Genomic DNA, 26,940 nt, shown 5'->3' on the forward strand with positions numbered 1-26,940 from the left:
CTTTTAACTGGAGATGCTGGGTATTGAACCTGGGACCGTCTGCATGCCAAGCAGATGCTCTACCACTGAGCCACGGCCTCTCTCCATGACTCTCCAGGATCTCAGGCAGAGGTCTTTTACATCACCTCCTTGCCTAGTCCCTTTAACTGGAGATGCCAGGGATTGAACCTGGGACCTTCTGCATGCCAAGCAGATGCTCTACCACTGAGCCACGGCCCCTCTCCATCTCCAGGTATCAAAAACAACAGTGCCAAATGGTCTCTGAGTCAAAGAGAAATAAACAAGACAGACAAATGTGAAATGAAAAGAGAAACAAATGAACAAACAGAAAGAAAGAACTTGGGGAGGAAGAGTAATAGGAATGTACAATAGATAAATAAACAAAGCATTTGAAGAGAAGGAGCGACTCCAGAGAGTAGAAGGCCCCCCCATCTCCAGGAAACCGGTGGTTGGAATTTCACCAGCAAGGTGGTAATCTTAGATTTATAGCAGCGGGGAGTTACTTTGCAGAGAATAAAGCCAACTAAAAGGGAAATCTGATTTCTGTTCCCAGGCTCCCTGCTTAGCAGCCCCTAACGCAGCCAGACAGCTACAATTACTTGCATTTTATTGATTCTCCGCTACGGGCTTTGTGCCTCAGACAATACGCCCAGGCAGATGGCACGGCAAACTCCTTTTCTCCCCACCGCTCCTGCCAAAGGGGGCTTTGAGAAAAGCCCGGACTCCTGCACTCGCTCGCATAAATCTTGAGTTGTTTCTCAGAAGCCGGGGGAAAGATTCTGGATTTTACACCCATGTAAATCCCCTATAAATTCAGGCGTCCCCTGGGATTCTCACCAAGCTACAGACCGACGCTTTAAACAACTGGATTGTATCGGGGCGAAGGGAACGTGCAGCGGGAGAGCGTGCTGTGCCGTAATCTGTAGGGATGCTTTCAAAATTCTCATCGGAGTTGCTCTCCTGATTTTGGAGTTAAAGTTACCTGGCTTGCACCAATACATGAACTTGACTTCTTTTTTTGAAAATGTTCTGAATGTTGTTGAGAACCGCACATGCGCGGTTTGTTGTCAAGTTTCAATCCCTGCTATCTCCAACTAAGGACAAGGTGACGTGTAAGTCCTCTGCCTGAAACCTTGAAGAGCCACTGTCAGTCAGAGTAGACAATACTGACCTTGATGGACCAAGTGTCTGACTCAGCAGAAGGCAGCTTGATACGTTCCTATGCTCAGTTCTACGACAAAACCCCATCACGTTGGATTTCAAGGTGATAGAATCATAGAATCATAGAGTTGGAAGGGATCCCAAGGGTCATCTAGTCCAACCCCCTGCACAAATCAGGAAATTCCAAACTACATCCCCCCCACACCCCCAGTGACCCCCACTACATGCCCAGAAGATGGCCAAGGTGCCCTCCCTCTCATGATCTGCCCAAGGTCACAGAATCAGCATTGCTGACAGATGGCCATCTAACCACTGCTTAAAAACCTCCAGGGGAGCCCACCACCTCCCGAGGAAGCCTGTTCCACTGAGGAACTGCTCTGTTAGAAAATGCTTCCTAATGTCTAGACGGAAACTCTTTTGATTTAATTTCAACCCGTTGGTTCTGGTCCGACCTTCTGGGACAACAGAAAACAACTCGGCACCCTCCTCTATGTGACAGCCCTCCAAGTACTTGAAGATGGTTATCATATCCCCTCTCAGTCTTCTCCTTGAGTTTCAATCCCTGCTATCTCCAATTAAGGGCAAGGTGTTGTGAAAGACCTCTGCCTGAAACCTTGAAGAGCCGCTGCCAGTCAGAGTAGACAATACGGCCCTTGATGGACCAAGTGCCTGACTCAGCAGGAGGCAGCTTGATACGTTCCTATGCTCAGTTCTACGACAAAACCCCATCACGTTGGATTTCAAGGTCCCGCCTGGTAACTAAAGCCGTCAAGAGGTACCTTCTGAGCAGCAGCTTGGGGTGGTTCTTGCTCTCCAAGTTCTTGTCGATGAGGTCGGCCAGCAGCTGCTTGAGGACATCGGTGGCGTACTCTAGTTTGCTCTGTAACACCGTCATGATCAGCGAGGCCACGTTGCCCCGGTCCCGCATGGAGAAGCTGCGCTGGGACTCCAGGGTGCGGATGAAGGAGAGGAGGAAGAACTTGTTGTTGATGAGCTGGGCAAACAGCTTCAGGCCTTTCTCGACCCGCTCCTGCCGATACCCGGGGACCTGCCGAAAACACACAGGCACAGAGGAATTGCGGGGGGCCAAGCTTGTAAGCAACTCCCCTGGAAATGTGTCTGGATATCTGAAGGGCCACCTACTCCCAGGCCATTTATGCAGGGTCAATTTTGATGCTCGCTCAAAGCTCTTTTTTAAAAATGCGACCTTTAAAATGCCTATTCACAGTCCCGCCGCAAAAGGAAAAATTCCACCCCACCCACTTGCCTGCTCCTTCATTCCTTCCATTAGCAACTGCTGTTTGCATAGCTAATGCACAGCTGTGATTTTGCATGCTTCCTTGAGGGGATTCTTCGAGGCAGAGGCGGAGCAAACCCAAAAGGTTGCGTTAAAGGGGCTCTTAAGAAATGCGAAGCAGGAATGCGCCCGCTTCGCAGTCACTTCCTGAATGACGGTTCAGCTTGAAAAACTAAAAAAATAATATGCGGGGCACATCAGCCCGGAACGCGCTGCTAATTACCAAGCATAAATGGCTCCATAGGGGCCTGCCCATCATCAACTATGCTGTGCCATCTATCAAGATCCCTGTTGACTCGGGCCTGTAGAGCCATTGACGCCATAACACAAAGCATGGCGTGCTGGGGCTCAGTGGCTTTTATGTGGCTCAGCCTTGTATTCTGTGTGGCTTTATGTTAAAATAGTTAGTGCATTAAAATATAGCTCATGGCTCACAGGAACACATGAAGCTGCCTTAATCAGACCCCTGGTCCATCAAAGTCAGCATCGTCTACTCAGACAGGCAGTGGCTCTCCAGGGTCTCAGGCAGAGGTCCCTTGAACTGGAGATGCCGAGGATCGAACCTGGGACCTCCTGCATGCCAAGCAGATGCTCTACCACTGAGCCACAGCCTGTCCCCACACCTTGTATAGGGTGTCCAGCGTTTCAGGATGTATATAACATCAACAGATTTTGGTCATTTTATGTACTAACAACAACTCTTATGTGTTGGTAATATTTGTAACTATGTTCTTTTTAGGAAGCGGGTATTGTAGGCCCTGTGTTTTTAAATACAATTGTGCACAACAGATAATAAAAACAGATTTATTGGTCGTTTCATTAGACAGTGTTTAGCTCAACCCCTTCGGTTACCCCTGACTTTTAGGTTGAGTTTCTTTGTTCCCCTTTTTCTTCAGTTGTTTGCCAGCGGAACAGGAAAATCCTGTTGGTGAAATGGCTAAGGAGCATTCAAAAGCGCATTATCCGACATGCATGGAAGCAGAGGAGCGCCAGGGATACTTCTAAGATCAGTATCTTAGAAGCCCGAAGTGTTCGCTCTGGGCTCCGAGAAGAAATCCCGGCCTTTACGGAACTGAAGCTACCTGGTTCGGATGACGGGAGCTTCGACTGCCAAAGCTTATACCATGAAAATCTGACTGGTCCTTCAGGTGCAAACCAATAAACCTGAAGGGGAATGAAGGTACTAAAAAGTCCAAAAAACAAACCTATGCCAAGTAGTACCTTCTGTCTGGGAGTATAACTCGTTAACGATTTATAACAAATCTCTTTAAATGAAATTACTTCAGCTGTTTACATTTATAATTGAAACAGAAAACTTACAGATGACGCATCAGAGTTAATACAGTGAAAGTCCCAAACTGCCCTAGGAGGAGCGGTTAAAACGCTTAGGGCTGTTTAGCTTGGAAAGAAGGCAGCTGAGGGGAGACATGATAGAGGTCTATAAAATTATGCCTGGTATGGAGAGAGTGGACAGGGAGAAGCTTTTCTCCCTCTCCCATACCACCAGAACACGGGGTCATCTGCTGAAGCTGGAGGGCGAGAGATTCCAAACAGGTAAAAGGAAGTATTTTTTCGCACAACACATAGTTAAATTGTGGAACTCCCTGCCCCAGGATGTGGAGATGGCTGCCAACTTGGAAGACTTTAAGAGGGGAGTGGACATATTCATGGAGGAAATAGGTATTTATGGCTATTAGTTAAAATGGATACTAGTCATGCTGCATCCCTATTCTCTCCAGGATCAGAGGAGCAAGCCTATTCTATCAGGGGCTGTGGAACACAGGCAGGCTAATGCAGCTGCAGTTGTCTTGTTTGGGGGCTTCCTAGAGGCACCTGGTGGGCCACTGTATGAGCAGACTGCTGGACTTGATGGGCCTTGGTCTGATCCAGCAGGGCTTTCCTTATGTTCTTATATACAGTAAACTAATCCAACAGGTAGTGTTCTCCCAGACAGAAGATACTACTTGACACAGGTTTGTTTTTTGGTCTTTAAGGTGCCGCTGGACTCGAATCCTGCTCTGCCTGGATCTAGTTTCGGAGCCTAGAATGGTACGCTTCTTGGCTCTCGGGATGGCTGAATTGCTTCGACTGTGGCCAAAGGCCTACGAAGCAAGGAAGTCAGGCGAGGCTTGTAGGCTGAGATAGGCAAATAATAAATATCTTATGCTTTGGTCTTAAGCAAATAATAAATGGTGTTATTGGCTTCAGTAAATATCCCAAGAAAAAAAGCGGGAGGCACGTCCTTCCCCCTCCCCTTGAAAAAACAACAAATGTGCATTTTCTCTCTTGGGTCTGGTTTCTTTAAGCCTGACAAATTAACTTCATTGAGAATTCAGGTGCCTCCTTTCCTCTGTTACATTTTGATCCTATGTATTCTGATCCTCTGGGGAGGGGCCTGGACTTCCCTGGTGGTCTCCCATCCAAGTACTAACCAGAAGAAGAAGGAGGAGGAGAGTTGGTTTTTATACACCAACTTTCTCTACCACTTAAGGAAGAATCCAACGGGCTTACAATCACCTTCCCTTCCCCTCCCCACAACAGACACCCTGTGAGGTAGGTGGGGCTGAGAGAGCTCTAAGAGCTGTGACTAGCCCAAGGTCACCCAGCTGGCTTCATGTGGAGGAGTGGGGAAACCAACCCGGTTCACCATATTAGAGTCCACTGCTCATGTGGAGGAGTGGGGAATCAAACCTGGTTCTCCAGATTAGAGTCCACCACTCCAAACCACTACACCACACTGGCTCTTCTCAAGGCAAGATAACAGCAGAGGTGGTTTGCCTGCCTCTCTGGTGAAACCCTGGACTTCCTTGTGGGTCTCTCATTCAAGTAATAACCTGGGCTGACCACGCTTAGAAGATCAGGCTAGTCTGGGCTATCCAGGACAGGGCCAAAGCAAAGATAAAAAAAGGTAAAGATAGTCCCCGGTGTGCAAGCACTAGGTCATTCCTGACCCATGGGGTGAGGTCACATCTTGACGTTTACTAGGCAGACTGTGTTTACGGGGTGGTTTGCCACTGCTTTCCCCAGTCATCTTCCCTTTACTCCCAGCAAGCTGGGTACTCATTTGACCGACCTCGGAAGGATGGAAGGCTGAGTCAACCTTGAGCCGGCTACCTGAAACCGACTTCCGTCGGGATCGAACTCAGGTCGTGAGCAGAGCTTTTGACTGCAGTACTGCAGCAGCTGACCACTCCACCCTGCATGGATCCTCAAAGCAAAGATAGCAAGTAGTAAAGCAAGCAAGCTAGAAGCAGTGCCCTCTTCACTGTTCCCATGTGTTTTGCCCTGAATGCTGGGATTCTCTCTGCAGCTCTCCCTCCTCCCCGCCACACGGTTTCTAGGCAAGGCCTGCCAGAGGTTTGCCCTCCCCTCTTTTCCATCCCCAGCCCTCGCTACTGGCCGCCTGCTTCGCTCCACAGCAGAGACGGCCTGCCGTGCCAAACCTTTTTTTTTTCTTGCTACAAGTGCGCAAGTTCGCTGGGGAGTAGCACGAAGATCAGCCCGACTCATTATCCCGGGTGATGTCATTGGGCAGGGGCGCACGGCGCTAAGCTGCAGAGGCAAAGGGGGGGATGGCCCCTGGCTTTTGCGGAAAGGGCTCGGTTCCAGGAGGAGCTGCCGATAATTGGGTTGCAGGAGGGGAACGGCGCCTGATTAAAGCAACAGGGTTGCCAGAGGTAACTCCGTCCAGCCTGGAGAGGGGACGACGGAGAGGCGATAGATAACCATCTTCAAGTACTTCAAGGGCTTTCATAGAGAGGATGGAGTTGCTTTCGGTTGCCCCAGAAGGTCGGACCAGAACCAAGGGAGTGCAATTAAATCAAAAGAGATTTCGGCTCAACATCAGGAAGAACTTCCAGCAATTAGAGCAGTTCCACAGTGGAACAGGCTTCCCCTGGAGGTGGTAAGCTCTCCTTCCCTGGAGGTTTTTAAGCAGAGGCTAGATGGCCATCTGTCAGCAATGTGGATTCGCTGAACTTGGGCAGATCATGAGAGGGAGGGCAGGAAAGGTTGCGTCAGCTTTTGGCTCTCGTGGCCCCTTTCATGCATGTCCAGGGTAATGCCGATCTGGGGTCAGGAAGCAATTTTCCTCCAGGCCAGTTTGGCCAGGGATCCTGGAGGGCTTTTTGCCATAGTCAGGACATGGAGCAGGGGTCACTGGGGGTTTGGGGGCAAGCGGTTGTGAACTTCCTGCATTGTGCAGAGGGTTGGACTAGATGACCTTGGAGGCCCTCCCAACTCTATGATTCAATGAGCATTCCAGTAAGTGTGCTCTGACCAGAGGGAGCCCAGAGGTCAAAGCCAGTGTTGGAACCTCTTGCCGAGCTCTACAAAGATATAGAGAAGCTCAGCTGAGATGATCAAGGGATTTTACAACAGGCTAAACCATTTGGGCCCTTTGCTTTAGAGAGGCTAATGGAGGAAACATAGAGCAGGAAGGGATCTCCAGGGTCATCTAGTCCAATGCCGTAAATTCACAGCTACTTCCCCTCCCTACTCGCCCAGTGACACCTGCTCCATGCCCAGAGGAAGGCAAAAAACCTCCAGGATCCCTGGCCAGTCTGGCCTGAAGGAAAATCCCTTCTTGGCCCCAAAGTGGGACATGATGTGTGTGTTAAGTGCTGTCAAGTCACTTCCAACTCATGGCGACCCTATGAATCAAATGTCCTCCAAAACCTCCTATCTTTAACAGCCTTGCTCAGGTCTAGCAAACTGAGGGCTGTGGCTTCCTTTATTGAGTCAATCCCATATCTTGTTTGGTCTTCCTCTTTTCCTGCTGCCCTCAACTTTTCCTAGCATGACTGCCTTTTCCAGTGACTCTTGTCTTCTCATAATGTGACCAAAGTACGACAGCCTCAGTTTAGTCATTTTAGCTTCTAGGGTCAGTTGAGGCTTGATTTGATCTATAACCCACTGATTTGTTGTTGTTTTTTGGCAGTCCAGGGTATCCATAACACTCTCCTCCAACACCACCTTTTAAAAGGAATCCCTTCTGTAGAGGTTTATTAAACGATGAACAGAGTGGAGTCAGGAAACCAGGGATATGGGGAGGGATTCTCTCCTTTTCCTCTAAGAGCTGAGATCACCCAATAAAACCGATAGGCAGGAAGCTCAAGACAGAGAGACAGAAGCGCCCCTTTGCGTACGCAAGGGCCGTCAAGTCCCAACCAACTTATCGCGACCCCAGCAAGGGGCTTTCAAGGCGTGCGAGAATCGGAGGTGATTTGCCATCGCCTTCCTCTGTGGTGTCTTCCTTCGTCATTGCTTTTCCAAGTACTGACCCTGCTTAGCTTCCGAGATCTGACGAGAGAGGGCTATACCATGCCGCCTTCCCTCGCAAGCACTTCTTTGGGGCCGGAAAGTGCCATCATGTCTCAGCCAAGGCACAAGACGTTCAGGGGAGGTTTGCTATTGCCGGCCTCTGCATAGCAGCTCTGGACTTTCATGGTGGTCTCCCATCCAAACACTCGAGAGCCAGCATGGTGTAGTGGTTAAGAGCGGTGGTTTGGAGCGGTGGACTCCGAGCTGGAGAACCAGGTTTGATTCCCCACTCCTCCGCATGAGTGGTGGATGATAATCTGGATAACTGGATTTGTTTCTCCACTCCTCCACACAAAGCCATCTGGGTGACCTTGGGCTAGTCACAGCCCTCTCAGCCCCACCTACCTCGCAGGGTGTCTCTTGTGGGGAGGGGAAGGGAAGGTGATTGTAAGCCGGTTTGATTCTCCCTTAAGTGGTAGAGAAATCAGCGTATAAAAACCAACTCTTCTTCTTCAGTTAGTGCGGTTCCTCAGTGGAACAGGCTTCCTCAGGAGGTGGTGGGCTCTCCTTCCTTGGAGGTTTTGAAGCAGAGGCTAGATGGCCATCTGGCAGTAATGCTGATTGCTGATTCTGTGAACTTAGGCAGATCATGAGAAGGAGGGCAGGAAGGGTGGAGTCAGTGCTGGGCACCCGTGGCCCTTTCTTACATGCCCAGGGTAATGCTGATTGCTACTTTAGGGATCAGGAAGCAATTTTCCTCCAGGCCAGACTGTGGGCTATCGGGGGACAGGGCAATAATGAACTTGCGGATAAGAATAGCAGCCTCCCTTATTATATGTATTTCATGATAATGCATATGGAGCACTTTGGATACTTGAAACGATAAGTTGTCATAATTATTATTAAGGAAATCCCAAACACATGCTGTGGTGCTGCCATTAGCACAGAGGCCTTTTTTAAAAAAAAAAAGACTGGGAAGCATTCAAGGCGGACAGGTCTATTAGCCATGATAGTGAAATGGAGCATCCAGGCTCAGAGGCGGGACACCTCTGGCAGCCAGATGTTGGGGGAAAGCCATAGCTGCTCAAGAGCTTCAGAAGGCATCTGGCTCTTTATTGCTGGAAATGGGATTGCTGGGCTGGAGAGACCTTGGGGTCAGATCCAGCAAGCCACTTCGTATGATCCTAGATGGCTAGAGATTATCGCTTCTTGCGGATCCAGGCTGTTTTGGAGTCACCTGCTGGTACTGCTCTGACGCCTTTGAGAGCCAGTGTGGTGTAATGGTTAAGAGCGGTGGTTTGGAGCGGTCGACTCTAATCTGGAGAACCGAGTTTGAGTCCCCACTCCTCCACATGAGCGACGGAGGCTAATCTGGTGAACCGGGTTGTTTTCCCCGCTCCTACACATGAAACCAGCTGGGTGACCTTGGGCTAGTCACAGTTCTCTTAGAGCGCTCTCAGCCCCACCTACCTCACAGGGTGTCTGTTGTGGGGAGGGGAAGGGAAGGCGACTGTAAGCCAGTTTGAGCCTCCTTTAAGTGGTAGAGAAAGTCGGCATACAAAAACCTCCTCCTCCTCCTTCTTCTTCCAACTCTATGGTTCTATGATTCTAAGTTTTTATCACAAGGCATTTATCACAAGGCATTCATCAAGACTTTGACTCAAGAAAGCTGGTACCCTGAAAATCTTCTTGGTCTCAAAGGTGATACTGGACTCCAATCTAGCTCTTCTCCTGCAGACCAACACGGCTCCCCTTGGAAACTATCCTCAGTGTATAACTGAGCTTTGATAAAATACAATATACCTGAACGGCACCAAGATTTGTCTTGCACAGTTTTGCTTGTTAGGTAAGTACATGCCAGCAAGTTAGTAAAACACCACACAAAAACAATTGTGGTAAAACTGTGCGTACTGTTACACTGTGATTGCTTTTTCTTACAGTGTTTTATCAGTGCCCTGGGCTGCCAAGCTCCCATGGGGAGCCCCAAGCCCCCAAAGGGCGCTCCCTTTCACCACTCTGCTGGCCAGCAGGGGAACAAATGACACCAAAATGGGGGGAACGGACGTCAGCAGCATCCTTACACAACGACATCACTCCCCGTGCGCCTGGAAGTGATGTCAGCACATTGCCCAAGAAAACCCCCAGCACCCGGTAAGCCCCCCCTAACCCCCAGCCAGTTGCAGGGGGGCACGGCAACCCTACCTAAGAAGAGCAGTCAGCTGACAGTTTCTGGGACAGGGTGCTTTCTAGGGTTGCTTTTTCTGAGATCCTCTCTTACCTCCAGATCCCTCAGCACAGGATGGTCTTCGATGCCGGGGAAAAGCACCCTCATCGTGTACGTCCGGTAATCGAGGAAGGGGATCCCAGCTCCGTCCAAGTCGCTCGTCAGCTCGTGAATGTCGGTCTGCAGTTCGGCAAAAGCTGTGATTTTGGGGGGAAAGGGAAAACTTGGCCTCGGATGTTTGAGGAAAGGTTTCACCCAGGTGGACGGACTTTGGAGGTTTGAAACCTGGGCCTCGGTTCAGTCATTTTAGCTTCTAGGGAGAGTTCAGGCTTGATTTGATCAAGAACCCACTTGCTTACAAAGCCCTCAATGGTACTGGACTTACATACCTGCAGGGCCGCCTCTCCCTCTATACTCAGCAGCGACAGATTCATTCATCTAAGCAAAGCCTTCTAAATAGGGCTGCCACCCTCCAGGTGGTGGCTGGAGATCTCCTGCTATTACAACTGACCTCTGGGTGATAGAGATCAGTTCACCTGGAGATCGGGTTTGGCAACCTCCAGGTACTAGCTGGAGATCTCCTGCTATTACAACTGATCTCCAGCCGATAGAGATCAGTTCCCCTGGAGAAAATGGCCGCTTTGGGACTTGGACTCTATGACAATGAAGTCCCCTCCCCAAACCCCGCCCTCCTCAGCCTCTACCCCCGAAATCTCCAGGTATTTCCCAACCCGGAGATGGCAACCTTAAGTGAGCTTGATGGCTGAGTAAGGACTTGAACCCAGGTCCTCTAGGCCTGACATTCTAACACAGGGGTCCCCGACCTTTATCTGAAGATTGGTGTGCTGGGAAGACAGCTGCTTCCAAAGCGATATGTTTAACAATCTGCAGGGCCAATCACATCTCCAGTGGCCAATCGGAAGACCTGTTCGGCAAAACCCCCACATGATCCCGCCCACTTGGCGTATTCCAGGAATAGTGCTGGTGGGTACCAGTGTTGGGGTGACGCAGTAGCGGTGATCTCATCCCCAGAGAGCCAGCGTGGTGTAGTGGTTAAGAGTGGTGGTTTGGAGTGGTGGACTCCAATCTGGAGAACCGGGTTTGATTCCCCACTCCTCCACATGAGCGGCAGACGCTAATCTGGTGAACTGGGTTTGTTTCCCCACTCCCCATAAAAACCAACTCTTCTTCTTCAGTATAAGGAGACACCTGCTGGTTATGCCATCCTTAGTTTGCAGTTTCTAAGCCTGAGAAAGTATTTCTGCTGAGGCAACTATGGCGTTCTAGCTTGCTATGTTAAAAATGTACTAAAAGAATTTGTTGAAATAAACATTTGCATTTTGTGCTGGTTTTGCTTCTCATAATAGCCAACCAGGTACTTAGAAGTAGTCACATGATCGTGATAAGTGACTTCAGAGATTGATCAGATAGATAGGTTTTCTCTATAACTATACATGCTTTGAAGACCTAATCAGATTTCCTTGGAATGAAGCTCTGAAGGCAGAGATTGAAGGACCCCTGCTTGGTAAGACATAGGGACCTTTTGGGCTTATTAGATATCCCTTAAGAGCAATGAACAAGAGACTGAATTCTGATTTGTTCTAACAGACAACTAGTTTTTGATACACATTAAAATAATGATAGGATCTTCGATTGTACTTGCCTGTTTATCTACACTGTAGATAAACTTAATAATTTTAGTTCTTTATTGTATACTGTCTTGTTTAATAAAAATAACCTTTCCCCTTTTCAGTAAAGGATTGAAAGATTCATACAGGTGTCGATTCATTTGCTGGTTGCCCGATTAGAAAAACAGAGGACCTGCGGTTGGCCACCGGTTGGCCACTGTGTGAGCAGACTGCTGGACTTGATGGGCCTTGGTCTGATCCAGCGTGGCTTTTCTTATGTTCTTAAATAAAACTGTATTATCAAAAGTTGGAAGGGGCGATAGCCTTTTCTGGCAAGATAAAGCAAGGAGTGTTATGAAGCTGTGAATGACCCTCAAAGCAGAGCTCTGGGGAATTCATAGAATCATAGAGTTGGAAGGGACCACTAGGGTCATCTAGTCCAACCCCCTGCACAAGGCAGAAAATTCACAACTACCTCCTCCCCCACACCCCCAGTGCCCAGAAGATGGCCAAGATGCCCCCCTCCCATGCTGCCCAAGTTCATAGAATCAGCATTGCTGACAGATGGCCATCTAGCCTCTGCTTAAAAGCCTCCAGGGAAGGAGAGCTTACCACCTCCCGAGGAAGCCTCTTCCACTGAGGAACCGCTCTGTTAGAAAATTCTTCCTAATGTCTAGACGGAATCTCTTTTGATTTAATTTCAACCCGTTGGTTCTAGTACGGCTTTCTGGGGCAACAGAAAACAACTCGGCACCACCAGTTCATAATCTCTCTCAGGGTTGCGATCGGAAAAGCCGAACGCTACAGGAGACCCCAGCTCTAACTAGTACATCGTATGGCTTTTGGATTCCCTGGCTATCAAAAGAGGCACTTTTGGCGCCCTCCTATGATGCACCTGTCCCGAAGAAGGAATGATCCCTCCAGGCTGTTCCGTAGCCTTCCACCCCTCAGTACCTTCCTTGCACTCCAAGGCCACCCGGGACTCCAGGTTGTCCATCTGCATCTGGAGGCGTTTGAGGGTGAGGTCGCTCTCCCGGGACTTGCGCTTGTAGGCGATCAGCACGGCCACGATGAAGATGATGAGCAGCCCCCCGGCCACGGCGATGCTGACGATGGCGGTCAGGCTCAGGGGGCTGTCGGGGGAGATGTACACCATCCCAGGGGAGAACTCCATCCCCCCAACGCGAGCCTGCGGGAAAAGGGAAGAGCTGAGAGACCCTGCTGCGGAGCTCCAGGGGTTCAAGAAGGCCTTGGCCTGATAGTCAATCAATCAATCAAGTTTTATTTCGATACAATATCAGCTCTGAATCAAAATCAAAGTTAGGTTAAAACAATAAAATAAAATAATAAAAGTTGATGATTCTGGGAGGGATGATTTGAAGAAGAGGAGGAAAGATCTTCTACGGGGAAAGGTTTTCAATTAGCCGTTTACGAATCCCACTAGACCGGAGGCAAAATTTGGCTACTTGAATAGTTATCTCCTGAGAGGTGTCTGCTAAGAAAAGGGAAACATTAGCTTCTTCTAATCTCCCAGGAAAGAATGACAATATGGGGAGAATGTACTGCAATCCTATATCGTTGTAGAAGGGACATTGCAAAAGAACATGTTCTGTTGTTTCCACTTTCTCTGTTTTGCATGGGCATAGTCGTTGATGAAAGGGAGTACGGAGATACCTGCCTTCCAGGAGAGCTAAAGGGCCTGGTATTCAAAAGAGAGATACATGTGTGTATCTGAACATGAGTCAGCAGTGTGACGCGGTAGCTAAAAAGGCAAATGCGATCTTGGCCTGTATCAACAGAAGTATAGTGTCCAGATCATGGAATCTATACTATGTGGAGGTGCCTCTAGAAGTCGCTGAGAGATTCCGGACCCCCAGCAATATTCAGGGGAGGTCCCCAATTCCCCATCAACTTCCCACGGCCAATTGCCTTTGCTCTGCGGCACTTCGAGACCACTCCCGCTTACCATCACTTTGTGCCGTCCTATAAGATTCGGAGACTCGCACAGCAGCTGCGCGTCCGATACCGTGACAGCGCAGGGCTTCTCGCCCACCAGCACCGTGTAATTCAGCTTGGCGTTCCCTCCTGTGACGGGTGGGATCAGGTTCTTCCCCTGGTGTGAGAAAAAGAAAACCATGAGGACGTGTTAGGATAATGAAAGGGATCTGCCGTTCCAAAGCACCGTTTCATCTTTTCAGTTGATGGTACTGAGTTTGACGTTTGTAATATTCCATGATACCCATCTAGACAATTTCCTTTTCTCCCCAGAGCTCATGGTGGTGAAAGAACATAAGAAATGCCCTGCTGGATTAGACCAACACTCATCAAGTCCAGCAGTCTGTTCACACAGTGGCCAACCAGGTGCCTCCAGGAAGCCCACAAGGAAGACGACTGCAGCAGCATTGTCCTGCCTTGTTCCTCAGCACCTAAGATAATAGGCATGCTCCTCTGATACTAGAGAGAATAAGTATGCATCATGACTAGTATCCATTTTGACTAGTGGCCATGGATAATCCTCTCCTCATGTCCACATGTCCACTCCCCTCTTGGAGCCTTCCAAGTTGGCAGCCATCACCACATCCTGGGGCAGGGAGTCCCACGATTCAACTATGCATTGTGGGAAGAAATACTTCCTTTTATCTGTTTGGAATCTCTCACCCTCCAGCTTCAGCAGAGGACCCCACATTCTAGTATTATGAGAGAGGGAGAAAAGCTTCTCCCTGCCCACTCTCTCCACACCATGCATAATTTTATAGACGTCTCTCATGTCTCCCCTTAACTGCCTTCTTTCCAAGCTAAACAGCCCTAAGCGTTTTAACTGCTCCTCATAGGACAGTTGCTCTTGCCCCCTGATCATTTTGGTTGCTCTTTTCTGCACCTTCTCAAGCTCTGCAATATCATTTTTTAGGTGTGGAGTGGAGATGCAAAACCGGGACTTCCAGCTCCTAATCCAACACTCTAACCCTAATACCGACAGACAGTAGGATCACGATGAGTATCGTGAATTTGTGCTCATACTAGGATGGTCCTTTTTCCATAGTGTGAAATGGGGAAGGAAATGTGCAAATGAACAAACATGTGAACACACAGGACACTGTCTTGGACTGAACCAGACCCTCGGTCCATCAAGGTCAGTATTGTCTACTCAGAATGGCAGCAGATCTCCTGGGTTTCAAGAGGAGTCTTTCATATCACCTCCTTTGAGCTGGAGATGCTGGGGATTGAACCTGAGACCTTCTGCATGCCAAACAGATGCTCTAGCACTGAGCCACAACCCCTCCCCATGAAGCTGCCTCATACCAAATCAGACCATTAGTCCATCAAGTAATGTCTTCTGAGACCGGCAGCAGCTCTCCAGGGGCTCAGGAGGAAGTCTTTCACGTCACTGACTTCCTGGTCCTTTCCACTGGAGATGCCAAGGATTGAACCTGGGACCTTCTGCATGCCAAGCAGATGCTCTTCCCCTGAGCCATGTCCCACCCAAATGTCAGCACGGGCAGGGCTTACTTGAGACCATGGCTCCTTCTCCCTGTTACCTTTATTATAACCGGCGTTCCTGGCTTCAGTTCCAAGACCCCAGGAGGGTTGAAAGCCTCAAAGACCGGATTCGGGTAGTAAGTGAAGTTGGTTTTGTTGAGGACCAGTAAGGACTGGACGTTGTCCAAGATGAAGCCAAACTCGTCGGGTCGCTCGGTGAGATCAGACTGGTTGCTGGGGTCGACCGCCAGGGCTGGCGCTTGACAGGTCATCTCCGTTTCATTCTGCACTTCACACACCTGTAACAGACAATCCGTAGAGGTCGGAGACATGGGGGTGATCAAAGCAACGGATCCCTGGGTCCATTTCCTCAAAATGGAGCATCAGGTACATGGCAAAAGGACACCATAGAATCATAGAGTTGGAGGGGAGCACCAGGGTCATCTAGTCCAACCTTCTGCACAATGCAGGAAATCCACATCTACCTCCCCCCACCCCCCCAGTGACCCCCTTCTCCATGCCCAGAAGATGGCCAAGATGCCCTCCCTCTCATGATCTGCCTAATCATAGAATCAGCATTGCTGAGAGATGGCCATCTAGCCTCTGCTTCAAAAACTCCAGGGAAGGAGAGCTCACCACCTCCCGAGGAAGCCTGTTCCACTGAGGAACCGCTCTGACTGTCAGGAAGTTCTTCCTAATGTTTAGACTGAAACTCTTTTGATTTAATTTCAACCCATTGGTTCTGGTTTGACCTTCTGGGGCAATAAGGTGGATCCATTTCTAGATTTGAGTCTGGTAGCCCCTTAGAGAACAAGATTTTCCGGGTATGAGTATCCCAGCACCAAAGCTCTCTTCATCAGCTACAAGGGACCCTGGAACACTTGTATCTGACAAAGGGAGCTTTGTCTCTCAAAAGCTCATGCCCCCAAAACTTTGCTGGTGCCTAAAATACTACTGGATTCGAATCTAGCTATTCTACTGCAGACCAACACGTCTACTCTCTGAAATTAGTCTCTTTCTGAATCGAAATTTGTTAGCGGCCATTTCATAGCGTTAAGCTACATATGTACAAGTCGTCTTGTTTGTGGGTTTCCTAGAGGCACCTGGTTGGCCTCTGTGTGAAGACTGCTGAACCTGATGGACCCTGGTCTGATCCAGCAGGGCCTTTCTTATGTTCTTATGAGTATGCCTATTATATTAGGTGCTGTGAGACACAGGCAGGACAATGCTGCTGCAGTCGTCTTGTTTGTGGGTTTCCTAGATGCAGCTGGTTGACCACTGTGTGAACAGATTGCTGCACTTGATGGGCCTTGGCCTGATCCAGCAGGGCTTTTCTTATGTTCTTAAGAAACCCCTATAGGATCACCATTTGTCTGCTGTGAACTGACGGCACTTTACACACAGAAGAAGAAGAGTTGGTTTTTATATGCTGACTTTCTCTGCCACTTAAGGGAGAATCAAATGGGCTTACAATCACCTTCCCTTCCCCTCCCCACAACAGACACCCTGTGAGGTAGGTGGGGCTGAGAGAGCTGTGACTAGCCCAAGGTCACCCAGCTGGCTTCATGTGTAGGAGCGGGGAAACCAACCCAGTTCACCAGATTAGCGTCCACCGCTCATGTGGAGGAGTGGGGAATCAAACCTGGTTGTTCAGATTAGAGTCCACCGCTCCAAACCACCACTCTTAACCACTACACCACGCTGGCTCAAACATTAGAGATGATCTAACAGAAGAAGTTGGGCTCACAAATGGGTTGCTTTATCTTCTTCTGATCCTCGTTTCATGCCATTAGCTCTTTGCATTGGCAAAGAAACCTCCTCTGTTTTATTGCCCTATTATCGTGAATATCCGGGGAGTGGGGAGGAGAACTACCTTCCCTTGTTGAGGGAAGAACATAATCATTGTTCTATATTTCAAAAGGCGGATTGTTTACTTGCTAATTAAGAAAATAAGCGTATCATGCTGATAATAGCCTCTTCTGCCTTTGTTCGGTTTTATACGCATCCGAATCCATGATAATTAATTTGCCGAACTGCCATCTGTTCTGTGGCTTTGCTCAAAAAGTTCTGTCAGAGAGGGAACACCCAAGTGGAACCCCAGTAGCAGCTCTTGGTGGAAGCCTTCGTATTCAAGGGCTAGAGCAGGAGTCCCCCACATGGCGGCCACAAGCATCACGATGGGTGCCGACGCCTTTCTTGGTGCCCGCCAAGTGTTTTTTTAGAAAGCGAGAGGGGCCAGGTGGGGCTTTTGCCCAGCAGGGTTTCTGACTGGCCCCTAGCACACATGAACACCTGAAGCTGCCTTATACTTGGTCCATCAAAGTCAGTATTGTCTACTACTCAGAACAGCAGTGGCACTCCAGGGTCTCAGGCAGAGGTCTTTCCCATCACCTACTTGCCTAGTCCCTTTAACTGGAGATGCCGGGGATTGAACCTGGGACCTTCTGCATGCCAAGCAGATGCTCTGGCACTGAGCCACAGCCCCTAAAAAGTGGAAGCATAGCCCTGAACACATAAAGTTGCCTTATACTGAACCAGACCCTTGGCCCATCAAAGTCAGTATTGTCTGCTCAGACCAGCAGCTGGTCTCCAGGGTCTCAGGCAGGGGTCTTTCACATAACATACTTGCCTAGTCCCTTTAACTGGAGATGCCGGGGATTGAACCTGGGACTTTCTGCATGCCAAGGAGATGCTCTTCCACTGAGCCACGGCCCCTCTTCCTACTGCATTGAATTTCCTGCATTGTGTAAGGGGTTTGGACTAGATGACCCTGGTAGTCCTTTCCAACTCTGTGATTCTGTTATTTGACTGGGCAACCTGGTTACATACATGAATACCTACATGAAGCTGCCTTCTACTGAATCAGACTCTTGGTCCTTCAGGGACAGTATTGTCTACTAAGACCGGCAGTGGCTCTCCAGGGTCTCAGGCAGAGGTCTTTCGCATCACCTACCTGCTTCGTCCCTTTAACTGGAGATGCCGGGGACTGAACCTGGGACCTTCAGCATGCCAAGCAGATGCTCTACCACTGAGCCATGTCCTCTCCATCTGATTGGCTGTGCAGATTCCAAAAAAAACTTGCCGCAGCACAAGGATCTTCACTGTGTGACTGAAGATAAGCGGTGCGAACGGAAGAAAATATTGCTAAACAGCACATTCGTTTTAAAAGGCACCATGAAGTGGTGCATCTGCTCGAAATGTTGTAGACTTACTGTCCGAGTTACGCATGACCTCCCTGCCTGACGCTCTGCCTATTACAGCAGCCACCCCGTGTTAGAATTCAGAAAGTGGATGCAGGCTGGAAAAGTTTGGGGACTGAAGCCCCTCCCCAAAGCCCACATTTCTAGGAATGAGGTTTCGGGATACCTTTTCGCTAATCTGTAAGTAGGGTAACCAGCTCTGGGTTGGGAAATACCTGGAGATTTTTGGGGTGCAGCCTGGGGAGGGAGGGCCAAAGCGGCCATTTTCTCCAGGGGAACTGATCTCTGTCGCCTGGAGATCAGTTTTAATAGCAGGAGATCTCCAGCCAGTACCTGGAGGTTCTGCAAAGAACCAGCACTGGCGGTCTGCTGTCCAATAACCTGTTTTTCCAATATACCAACTATATAAAGTTCAATAAAGAATTTTTATCTTTCTTTAACTGCATCAATACAATAACACTGGATACAAAAGTGACAGTGGAAAGTCCAATTCCTTAATAGTACTTGGAGGTTGGCAACCCTACTAGCAGAGGTGCTTGTTGCCGAAAGATAAAGCAGAACAGAACGGAATTCGGGGCTTTAGTGACGGTCTCAGAAATGGCACCTCTAATAAGCCCGAAACAAGGAGGCCAAACCCCTCGTTTTCCTGCCCTGCGTCTTCCATCTCGCCAGCGAAATAGGCCCAGCCACTCTCCATTAAGTTCCACGCCAGCTTGGCGGAGCGGTCGTGTCGAGCTAAATCAGAAGTGACGTGACTCTGGCTGGCCTCCGAGATGAGCCGGCTTCGCAGGCAGGAGTCACCTGCTGCAGAGAGAGGCGGCAGCTCAGGAGACCGGCGTGTAATGGCCCTGCCTCTTAACTACCACGGTTAAGCGGGGGTTAGGTAATTGTTTTCGATATCCTATTAGCAGTGTCTGTCACTCTGATAGGCTGGGGCCGAGGGGGTTGCCAACCTCCAGGTAGTAGCTGGAGATCTCCTGCTATTACAACTGATCTCCAGCTGATAGAGATCAGTTTCCCTGGGGAAAATGGCTGCTTTGGCCATTGGACTCTATGGCATTGAAGTCCCTCTCCTCCCCAAATGCTGCCCTCTCCAGGTTCCGCCCCAAAAAACCTCCCACTGGTGGCGAAGAAAGACCTGTCAACCCTATTCTTTAGGGCTGGAACAAGGATGGCCAGGAACCCCTTGGCTAGGGTTGCCAGCTCCGGGTTGGAAAATACCTGGAGGTTCCTCCCCTTCCTCTCCCCACAACGGACACCTTGAGAGGTAGGTGGGGCTGAGAGAGTTCAGAGAGAACTGTGACTAGCCCAAGATCACCCATCAGGCTTCATGTGGAGGAGTTGGGAATCGAACCCGGTTCTCCAGATTAGAGTCCACCGCTCTTAACCTCTACACCACACTGGAAAGATGATTGTGCGAATGTGACACTGTGCAAGTACAATTTTACTATAAAAGGTTTTTACACTAGGGGAGGGTGCATACATATGTAAACAAAAATTGATGTATGATGCACTATAATTTGATTAATTTGAGTAAAGTGTTTGGGAACTAATTTTAGCTTTTTTGCAATGGACATTTATATTCCTATATATAAGGGGTCCCCCCCTTTTTTCAATCTTTTTGGTTGCCTAGTCTGAACCAGGTTTGATTCCCCTCTCCTCCACATGAGCAATGGAGGCTAATCTGGTGAACTGGATTTGTCTCCACATGAAGCCAGCTGGGTAACCTTGAGCTAGTCACAGCTCTCTTGGAGCTCCCTCAGCTGCACCTACCTCACAGGGTGTCTGTTGTGGAGAGGGGAAGGGAAGGAGATTGTGAGCCAGTTTGAGTCTCCCTTAAGTGGTAGAGAAAGTCGGCATATAAAAACCAACTCTTCTTCTTCTCCCCATGGCTCAAAGTGGTAAGCTGCAGTACACCCGTCCAAGCTCTGTTTACAACCTGAGTTCAATCCCGACAGAAGTCAGTTTCAGGTAGCCGGCTCAAGGTTGACTCAGTCTTCCATCCTTCCAATATCGGTAAAATGAGTACCCGGCTTGCTGGGGGTAAAGGGAAGATGACTGGGGAAAGCAGTGGCAAACCACCCCACAAACATAGTCTGCCTAATAAACTTCATGATGTGACATCACCCCATGGGTTGGTAATGACCCAGTGCTTGCACACCGGGAACTACCTTTGCCTATCTAAACAAAACCCAAGGGAAGCAATGGGAAAGGTAACGAAAGCTCAAATTTAAGAACAGAATTTTTCGACAACTGAACAATGCCTAGTTATACGAGGCAATCCACGTGGATAGTAGGGAAGAAAATGCACCTTATAATAGTAGTTTTAAAAGTCAATTTAGAACTCCTGATATTAACAAAAACCCTCCAAGTTCTCTCTAATGATGCTCATAACACCTGACCCAATTCCAGATTGAATGGAGTGTCGTTTGCCCATCATCTCATGCGATGAAACTGACGGACAAGAGATTTAGTACGGGAAAAAGGGGATACATCTTCGCCCGATGCTTAATTCGCTCACGGCATTTACTGCCACGAGAAGTAATGAGGGTCACTAGCAGAGGCGGCTTTGAAAAGAGTAGACGGGGAACACATGAAGACCCCCGTTGTTCCTTCTTGGAGCACAGTGTGTAGCCCTTCCTATGATCATGGGAGCAGCAAAACCAGTCTGCTCTGGTATAAGCTGCACATTTGGGGACTTTGTTAATTAACCCAAAAAAGAAAATGCACACCTTAAAATGGGTTAATGGGGACCAAGCATGTTCCAGGGGCAGAAGGTTTCTTTTATTTATTGCTTTACTTCATTTATACCCCAGCTTTCTCCCCATAGAATCATAGAATTGGAAGGGAGCACCAGGGTCATCTAGTCCAACCCCCTGCACAATGCAGGAAATTCACAACTACCTCCCTCCCACCATACCCCCAGTGACCCGTACTCCATGCCCAGAAGATGGCCAAGGTGACCTCCCTCTCATGATCTGCCTAAGGTAATAGAATCAGCACTGCTGACAGATGGCCATCTAGCCTGCTTAAAAACCTCCAGGAAAAGAGAGCTCACCACCTCCTGAGGAAGCCTATTCCTCTGAGGAACTGCTCTAACTGTTAGAAAGTTCTTTCTAATGTCTATACAGAAACTCTTTGGATTTAATCTCAACCCACTGGTTCTGGTCCGACCTTCTGGGGCAACAGAAAACAACTTGGCACCCTCCTCTCTATGGCAACCCTTCATGATAGCCATGTTTAAATATTTGAAGGGATGTCATGTCGATGAGGGAACTAGCTTGTTCTCTGTTGCTCCAGAGACTAGGACACGGAGTAAGGGATTTAAACTAAGAGAAAAGCGATTCCACCTAAACATTAGGAAGAACTTTCTGACGGTGAGGGCTGCTCGACGGTAGAATGTGCTGCCTCGGAGGGTGGTGGAGTCTTTGGAGGTCTTTAAGCAGAGGCTAGATGGCCATCTGTTGGGAGTGCTTTGATTGTGGGATCCTGCATGGCGGGGGGAGGGTTGGGGTCACTGGGGATGCGGGGGAGGTAGTTGTTAATTTCCTGCATTGTGCAGGGGGTTGGACTAGATGACCCTGGTGGTCCCTTCCTACTCTATGATTCTATGATTCTAACTACTTGGAGATGGTTATCATATCACCTCTCAGTCTTCTCCTCTGCAGGCTAAACATACCCAGCTTTCCTCATAGGACTTGGTCTCCAGACCCCTCACCATCTTTGTTGCCCTCCTCTGGACACGTTCCAGCTTGTCTACATCTTTCTTAAATTGTGGTGCCCAAAACTGAACACAGTACTCTAGTTGAGGTCTAACCAGAGCAGAGTAAAGCGATACTATCACTTCGAGTGATCTGGACACTATACTTCTGTTGATACAGCCCAAGATTGCATTTGCCTTTGCCCAATGGGGACCCAAAGCGGTTTGCCTCATTCTCCTCTCCTCCTTTCCTCTGAGGAGCAACCCTGGACTTCCTTGCTGGTCTCCCATCCAAGTACTAACCAGGGTTGACCCTGGTTAGTTTCCGAGACCTGAAGAGATCAGGTTAGCCTGGGCCGTCCAGGTCAAGACAAGGGACATTCAGAGGTGGTTTGCCATTGCCTGCCTCCAAGGAGCGACCCTGGACTTCCTCAGTGGTCTCCCATCCAAGTACTAACTAAGGCTGACCCTGCTTAGTTTCCAAGATCTGACGAGATCATGCTAGGCTGGGTCATCCATAGGGTTGCCAACCTCTGGGTACTAGCTGGAGATGTGTTATTACAACTGATCTCCAGCCGATAGAAATCCGTTCACCTGGAGAAAATGGCTGTTTTTCCAGTTGGACTATGACATTGAAGTCCCACCTCTCGCCAAACCCCACCCTCCTCAGGCTCCACCCCAAAAACCTCCCACTGGTGGCGAAGAGGGACCTGGCAAGATGCTAGCCATCCAGGTCACAACTGACCTGATTTACACATGTAGTAATGTAGCCATTTACTCCAGAGGTTCTTTGTATGTTAGCCAAAATCTGGTACAGATGTGAAAAATGCAAATTTGATTAGTCCAGAAAGAAAGGGACCACTGCTGCTGCATTTCCTAATGCAGGCTACCTTGATTTATTGTACCTTACTTTACTGTGCTTCGCAGACATTGTGTTTCCAAGCGAGTCTATCGGCGCCATTTTTCCAATGGCATGGGCTCACTTCGTGGCTATGTGTCATATTTTGGTAATTTCCGCAATATTTCAAACTTTTTCACTATTATTAGAGTACATTTTTTAGACAGAATGCTATTGCACCCTTAATAGACTACACTATGATCTATTAACGGTGCAATAGTCGAGTATAGTGTAAACATAACTTTTATATGCTCTGGGAGTGACTCACTTTATTGCAACATTCGCTTTATTGCGCTTCGCAGAGATTGTGTTTACAAGCAAGTCTATCGGCACCCTTTTTTCAGCAGCATGTGCTCACTTGAACACATGAAGCTGCCTTATACTGAATCAGACCCTTGGTCCATCAAAGTCAGTATTGTCTACTCAGACCGGCAGCGGCTCTCCAGGGTCTCAGGCAGAGGTCTTTCCCATCACCTCCTTGCCTAGTCCCTTTAACTGGAGATGCCGGGCTTGAATCTGGGACCTTCTGCATGCCAAGCAGATGCTCTACCACTGAGTCACAGCCCCTCCCCTCCACTTCGTGTCTCTGTGTCCCATTTTGGTAATTCTTGCAATATTTCAAGCTTTTTCAGTATTATTACAGTATACTGTTTTTTAGACATAATGCTATTGCACCCTTAATAGACTGCAGTATAGTGTAAACATAACTTTTATATGCACTGGGAAACCAAAAGAATTTGTGTGACTTGCTTTATCGCGGTTATCGTGAACCGAACCTGCAATATCTCCGAGGTATGCTTGTATACCTCATCTATAAAGAGAGCAAAATTTCTATTTGACCAAGAGAGAATTCCTGCAGGCCTTGACATGGAAACAAGTCACTTCAGAAGAGGCCCGCAGGGCCCATTTGATCTGCCCACTTCCCTCTTTTTCCAAGCTCCTATCAACTTTGACTCATACTTACATTGATGTGTTCTTTGGCGCCATACTTGGCCCGGATCTGAGGGTTTTGAATCAGGTCCAAGTTTGTGCCCCAAACAGTGATGGGAGTATTTCCACTGACGAACAGAAAGAAAAGCTAAGGTCAACAAAAAACGTTTAGTCCAACATTATCGCAATTGACTCAGGATGTCAGAGAAGTAATGTCCAGAGATTCAAAAATCCACCCGGCTACAAAGAGAAGAGACTCAGGGGGTTAAATGCCAGGGGTCCTAGTCACCTGGGGGGGGGGATGTCCACAGAATCAGGCAACTCAAGAGATTTCTATTTGGGTTGTAGGGTTGCCAACCTCCAGGTACTAGCTGGAGATCTCCTGTTATTACAACTGATCTCTAGCCAATAGAGATCAGTTCACCTGGAGAAAATGACTATGGGTCATGCCTGTGAACTGCAAGGCTGCAGTCAGAAATGAATAAGGGCACAGTCTGATGAAGCGAAGTTTACTCTGCGAAACAAGGATATGACAACCGGGAACTTGTAACCATATTTTGTGCCATATTTACCATAATAACAACAACGCGAAGTTACTGAAGCTAGCGTTTGAAACCGGCTTACCAGCAGGAACGGAATTGGAGCCACCGGATTGGTTTACGCGGGATCAGCTGACCGCGATTGGAAACAATCTTGATTTATACTGCCTGAGTTGTGGCGAACGGAAACACATCCAATAAGACTTTGCGACCCAACTGCTGGGTGTAAGATTGATTCCCCCGGGGGTTTGTATGTTCTGAGATGAATGTATTATTTGAAGAAAATGGTTTATGTACATAGAGTTTTAAGCCTATAAATTTCAACACGTTTAGGCTATTTGCAGCTCAGAACTTTAGCGAGAAGAGTGCTACGCATATACATGTGCATATTGGGAAAAAATATATAAGTAAATTTGCATAAGTTTAAACGATCAGTGGCTGTGTACTGAAATTATTTCCTTAGGGATTTACTAGCTTTGTATCAATAAACCTCCAGGTACTAGCTGGAGATCTCCTGTTATTACAACTGATCTCTAGCCAATAGAGATCAGTTCACCTGGAGAAAATGGCTGCTTTGGCACTTGGACTCTATGGCATCGAAGTCCTTCCCCTCCTGAAACCCCGCCCTCCTCAGGCTCCACCCCAAAACCTCCCCCTGGTGGTGAAGAGGGACCTGGCAACCCTATTGGGTTGGTCTGGGCGATATGAGAAGAAGAATCATAAAATGATAAGAACATAAGAACATAAGAAAGGCCCTGCTGGATCAGACCAAGGCCCATCACGTCCAGCAGTCTGTTCACACAGTGGCCAACCAGGTGCCTCTAGGAAGCCCACAAGCAAGACGACTGCAGCAGCACCATCCTGCATAGAGTTGGAAATCATAGAGTTGGAAGGGACCACCAGTGTCATCAAGTCGAACCCCCTGCACAATGCAGGAAATTCCAAACTACCTCCCCCCTCCACACCCCCAGTAACCAGAAGATGGCCAAGATGCCCTCCCTCTCATCATCTGCCTAAGGTCACAGAATCAGCATTGCTGACAGATGAAGAAGAATCTTTGTCTGAAGGTCCCAAAGGAGGGACGGTCAGAGACCCTCTTTGTTGGAAGGTCCCTGCCCCGCATTTACACACACTGTTAAATCGCTCCCCTTATAAATATCCAGTGTGTGCCCCCTTTTCACTTTAGGCACGGGATTGTTCTGTCAGCCCAGAGGGCTTCATCATGCTGGCAAAACTAGGGTTGATGCTTTAATAAGCTTTTGGAATTCCAGAATTTGGAGGAATTCTTTTTTTTTTTGGGTCTGATCTATGGATTTCCAATAAATAGATGGCTGCCAATTTGAAATTTGATGGACTTCAGCTTTATTTCACATGTTCCTTTTTCACCAGCTAAAGGCCTTGGAAGGTTTTGCAGGAGGGTATTTCTCTGGCACTCACACTGCATCATATGTTCTCCGGCTTGAACCCAACATAGACAGTAAGTAATCCTTGCAGTTATGTGTTTTGCTCACAGTTACATTGCATTAGGGGTTGAACTGCATGGAGAACTAAGACAGCTTGGGGCTCTCAAACGAGGGCAAAATATGCATGTTTAGGGAAGAGGAACACAGACACAAACCTGCCGAAAGCATGAAATTCTGCAGCTATATAGCATAAACAGAGTTACATCCTTCATAGGATCATAGGATCATAGAGTTGGAAGGGACCACCAGGGTCATCTAGTCCAACACCCTGCACAATGCAGGAAATTCGCAACTACTTCCCCCCCACACACCCCAAGTGTCCCCCTACTCCATGCCCAGAAGATGGCCAAGGTGCCCTCCCTCTCATCATCTGCTTAAGGTCACAGAATCAGCATTGCTGACTGATGGCCATCTAACCTCTTCTTAAAAACCTCCAGGGAAGGAGAGCTCACCACTTCCCGAGGAAGCCTGTTCCACTGAGGAACCGCTCCAACTGTTAGAAAATTCTTCCTAATGTCTAGATGGAAACTCTTGATTTAATTTCAACCCGTTGGTTCTGGTCCGACCTTCTGGGGCAACAGAAAACAACTCGGCACCCTCCTCTACATGACAGCCCTTCAAGTACTAATTGCACTTAGTCCTTATGTTAAAAAACAGAAGAGTCAGAGGAAAAAGAAACTGTTTCTTTCCCATGTCCTCCCCAGGACAAGTCCAATCATTTCATTCTCTGACCTCCAACATTCACTCCTCTTTAATGAATTTTAATCTTTTAAATGGTCCTGCTGTAATTACAGTCATTAACTGATTTGCAAAAACCACCGGCTGGGTTGAAGGGCAGAACTGGGAGAATCTCCCAGCCATGTCCTGAACCCCTCGGGCCCTCCAATTACTTGGGTTTCACAGCAGAGCTTGGAGCCAGTGATGTACGGAGGAGAGGCAAGACTCCTATTTCTTTTCTTTAAAATCTCCTACAAGGAACACCAGAATGTTTAATGACCAATTTCCCTCTCCACTGGGCCAGGCTCAGTACAATTTACATATGTTTCAGCTCCTTCTACGCTCAAGAGTCTGAGGGTCGTAGCGAACTGGGGCTCCGTCAGGACCGAGCGTTTTTTGAAATCAATGACCAACGCAAAACCCTTCCCAGTCCAGCGATGAAAC

At 48.4% G+C, this 26,940-nt stretch overlaps 1 protein-coding gene across 1 annotated transcript in view; it reads right to left on the bottom strand.

The window, feature by feature from the left end:
* The window catches only part of PLXNA4 (plexin A4), a 587,111-nt gene that overhangs the window by 89,642 nt on the left and 470,529 nt on the right, over positions 1-26,940 (bottom strand). The window contains exons 17-22 of the mRNA XM_056845760.1: positions 23,812-23,905; positions 15,109-15,348; positions 13,539-13,685; positions 12,527-12,761; positions 9,999-10,141; positions 1,941-2,209 (exon numbers count right to left, since the gene is read on the bottom strand). Coding sequence (XP_056701738.1) covers positions 1,941-2,209; positions 9,999-10,141; positions 12,527-12,761; positions 13,539-13,685; positions 15,109-15,348; positions 23,812-23,905 — 1,128 coding nt within the window. The remainder of the gene's footprint in view (positions 1-1,940; positions 2,210-9,998; positions 10,142-12,526; positions 12,762-13,538; positions 13,686-15,108; positions 15,349-23,811; positions 23,906-26,940) is intronic.

The sequence above is a fragment of the Euleptes europaea genome, chromosome 3 (genome assembly GCF_029931775.1).
Source record: "Euleptes europaea isolate rEulEur1 chromosome 3, rEulEur1.hap1, whole genome shotgun sequence".
Lineage (NCBI taxonomy): Eukaryota > Metazoa > Chordata > Lepidosauria > Squamata > Sphaerodactylidae > Euleptes > Euleptes europaea.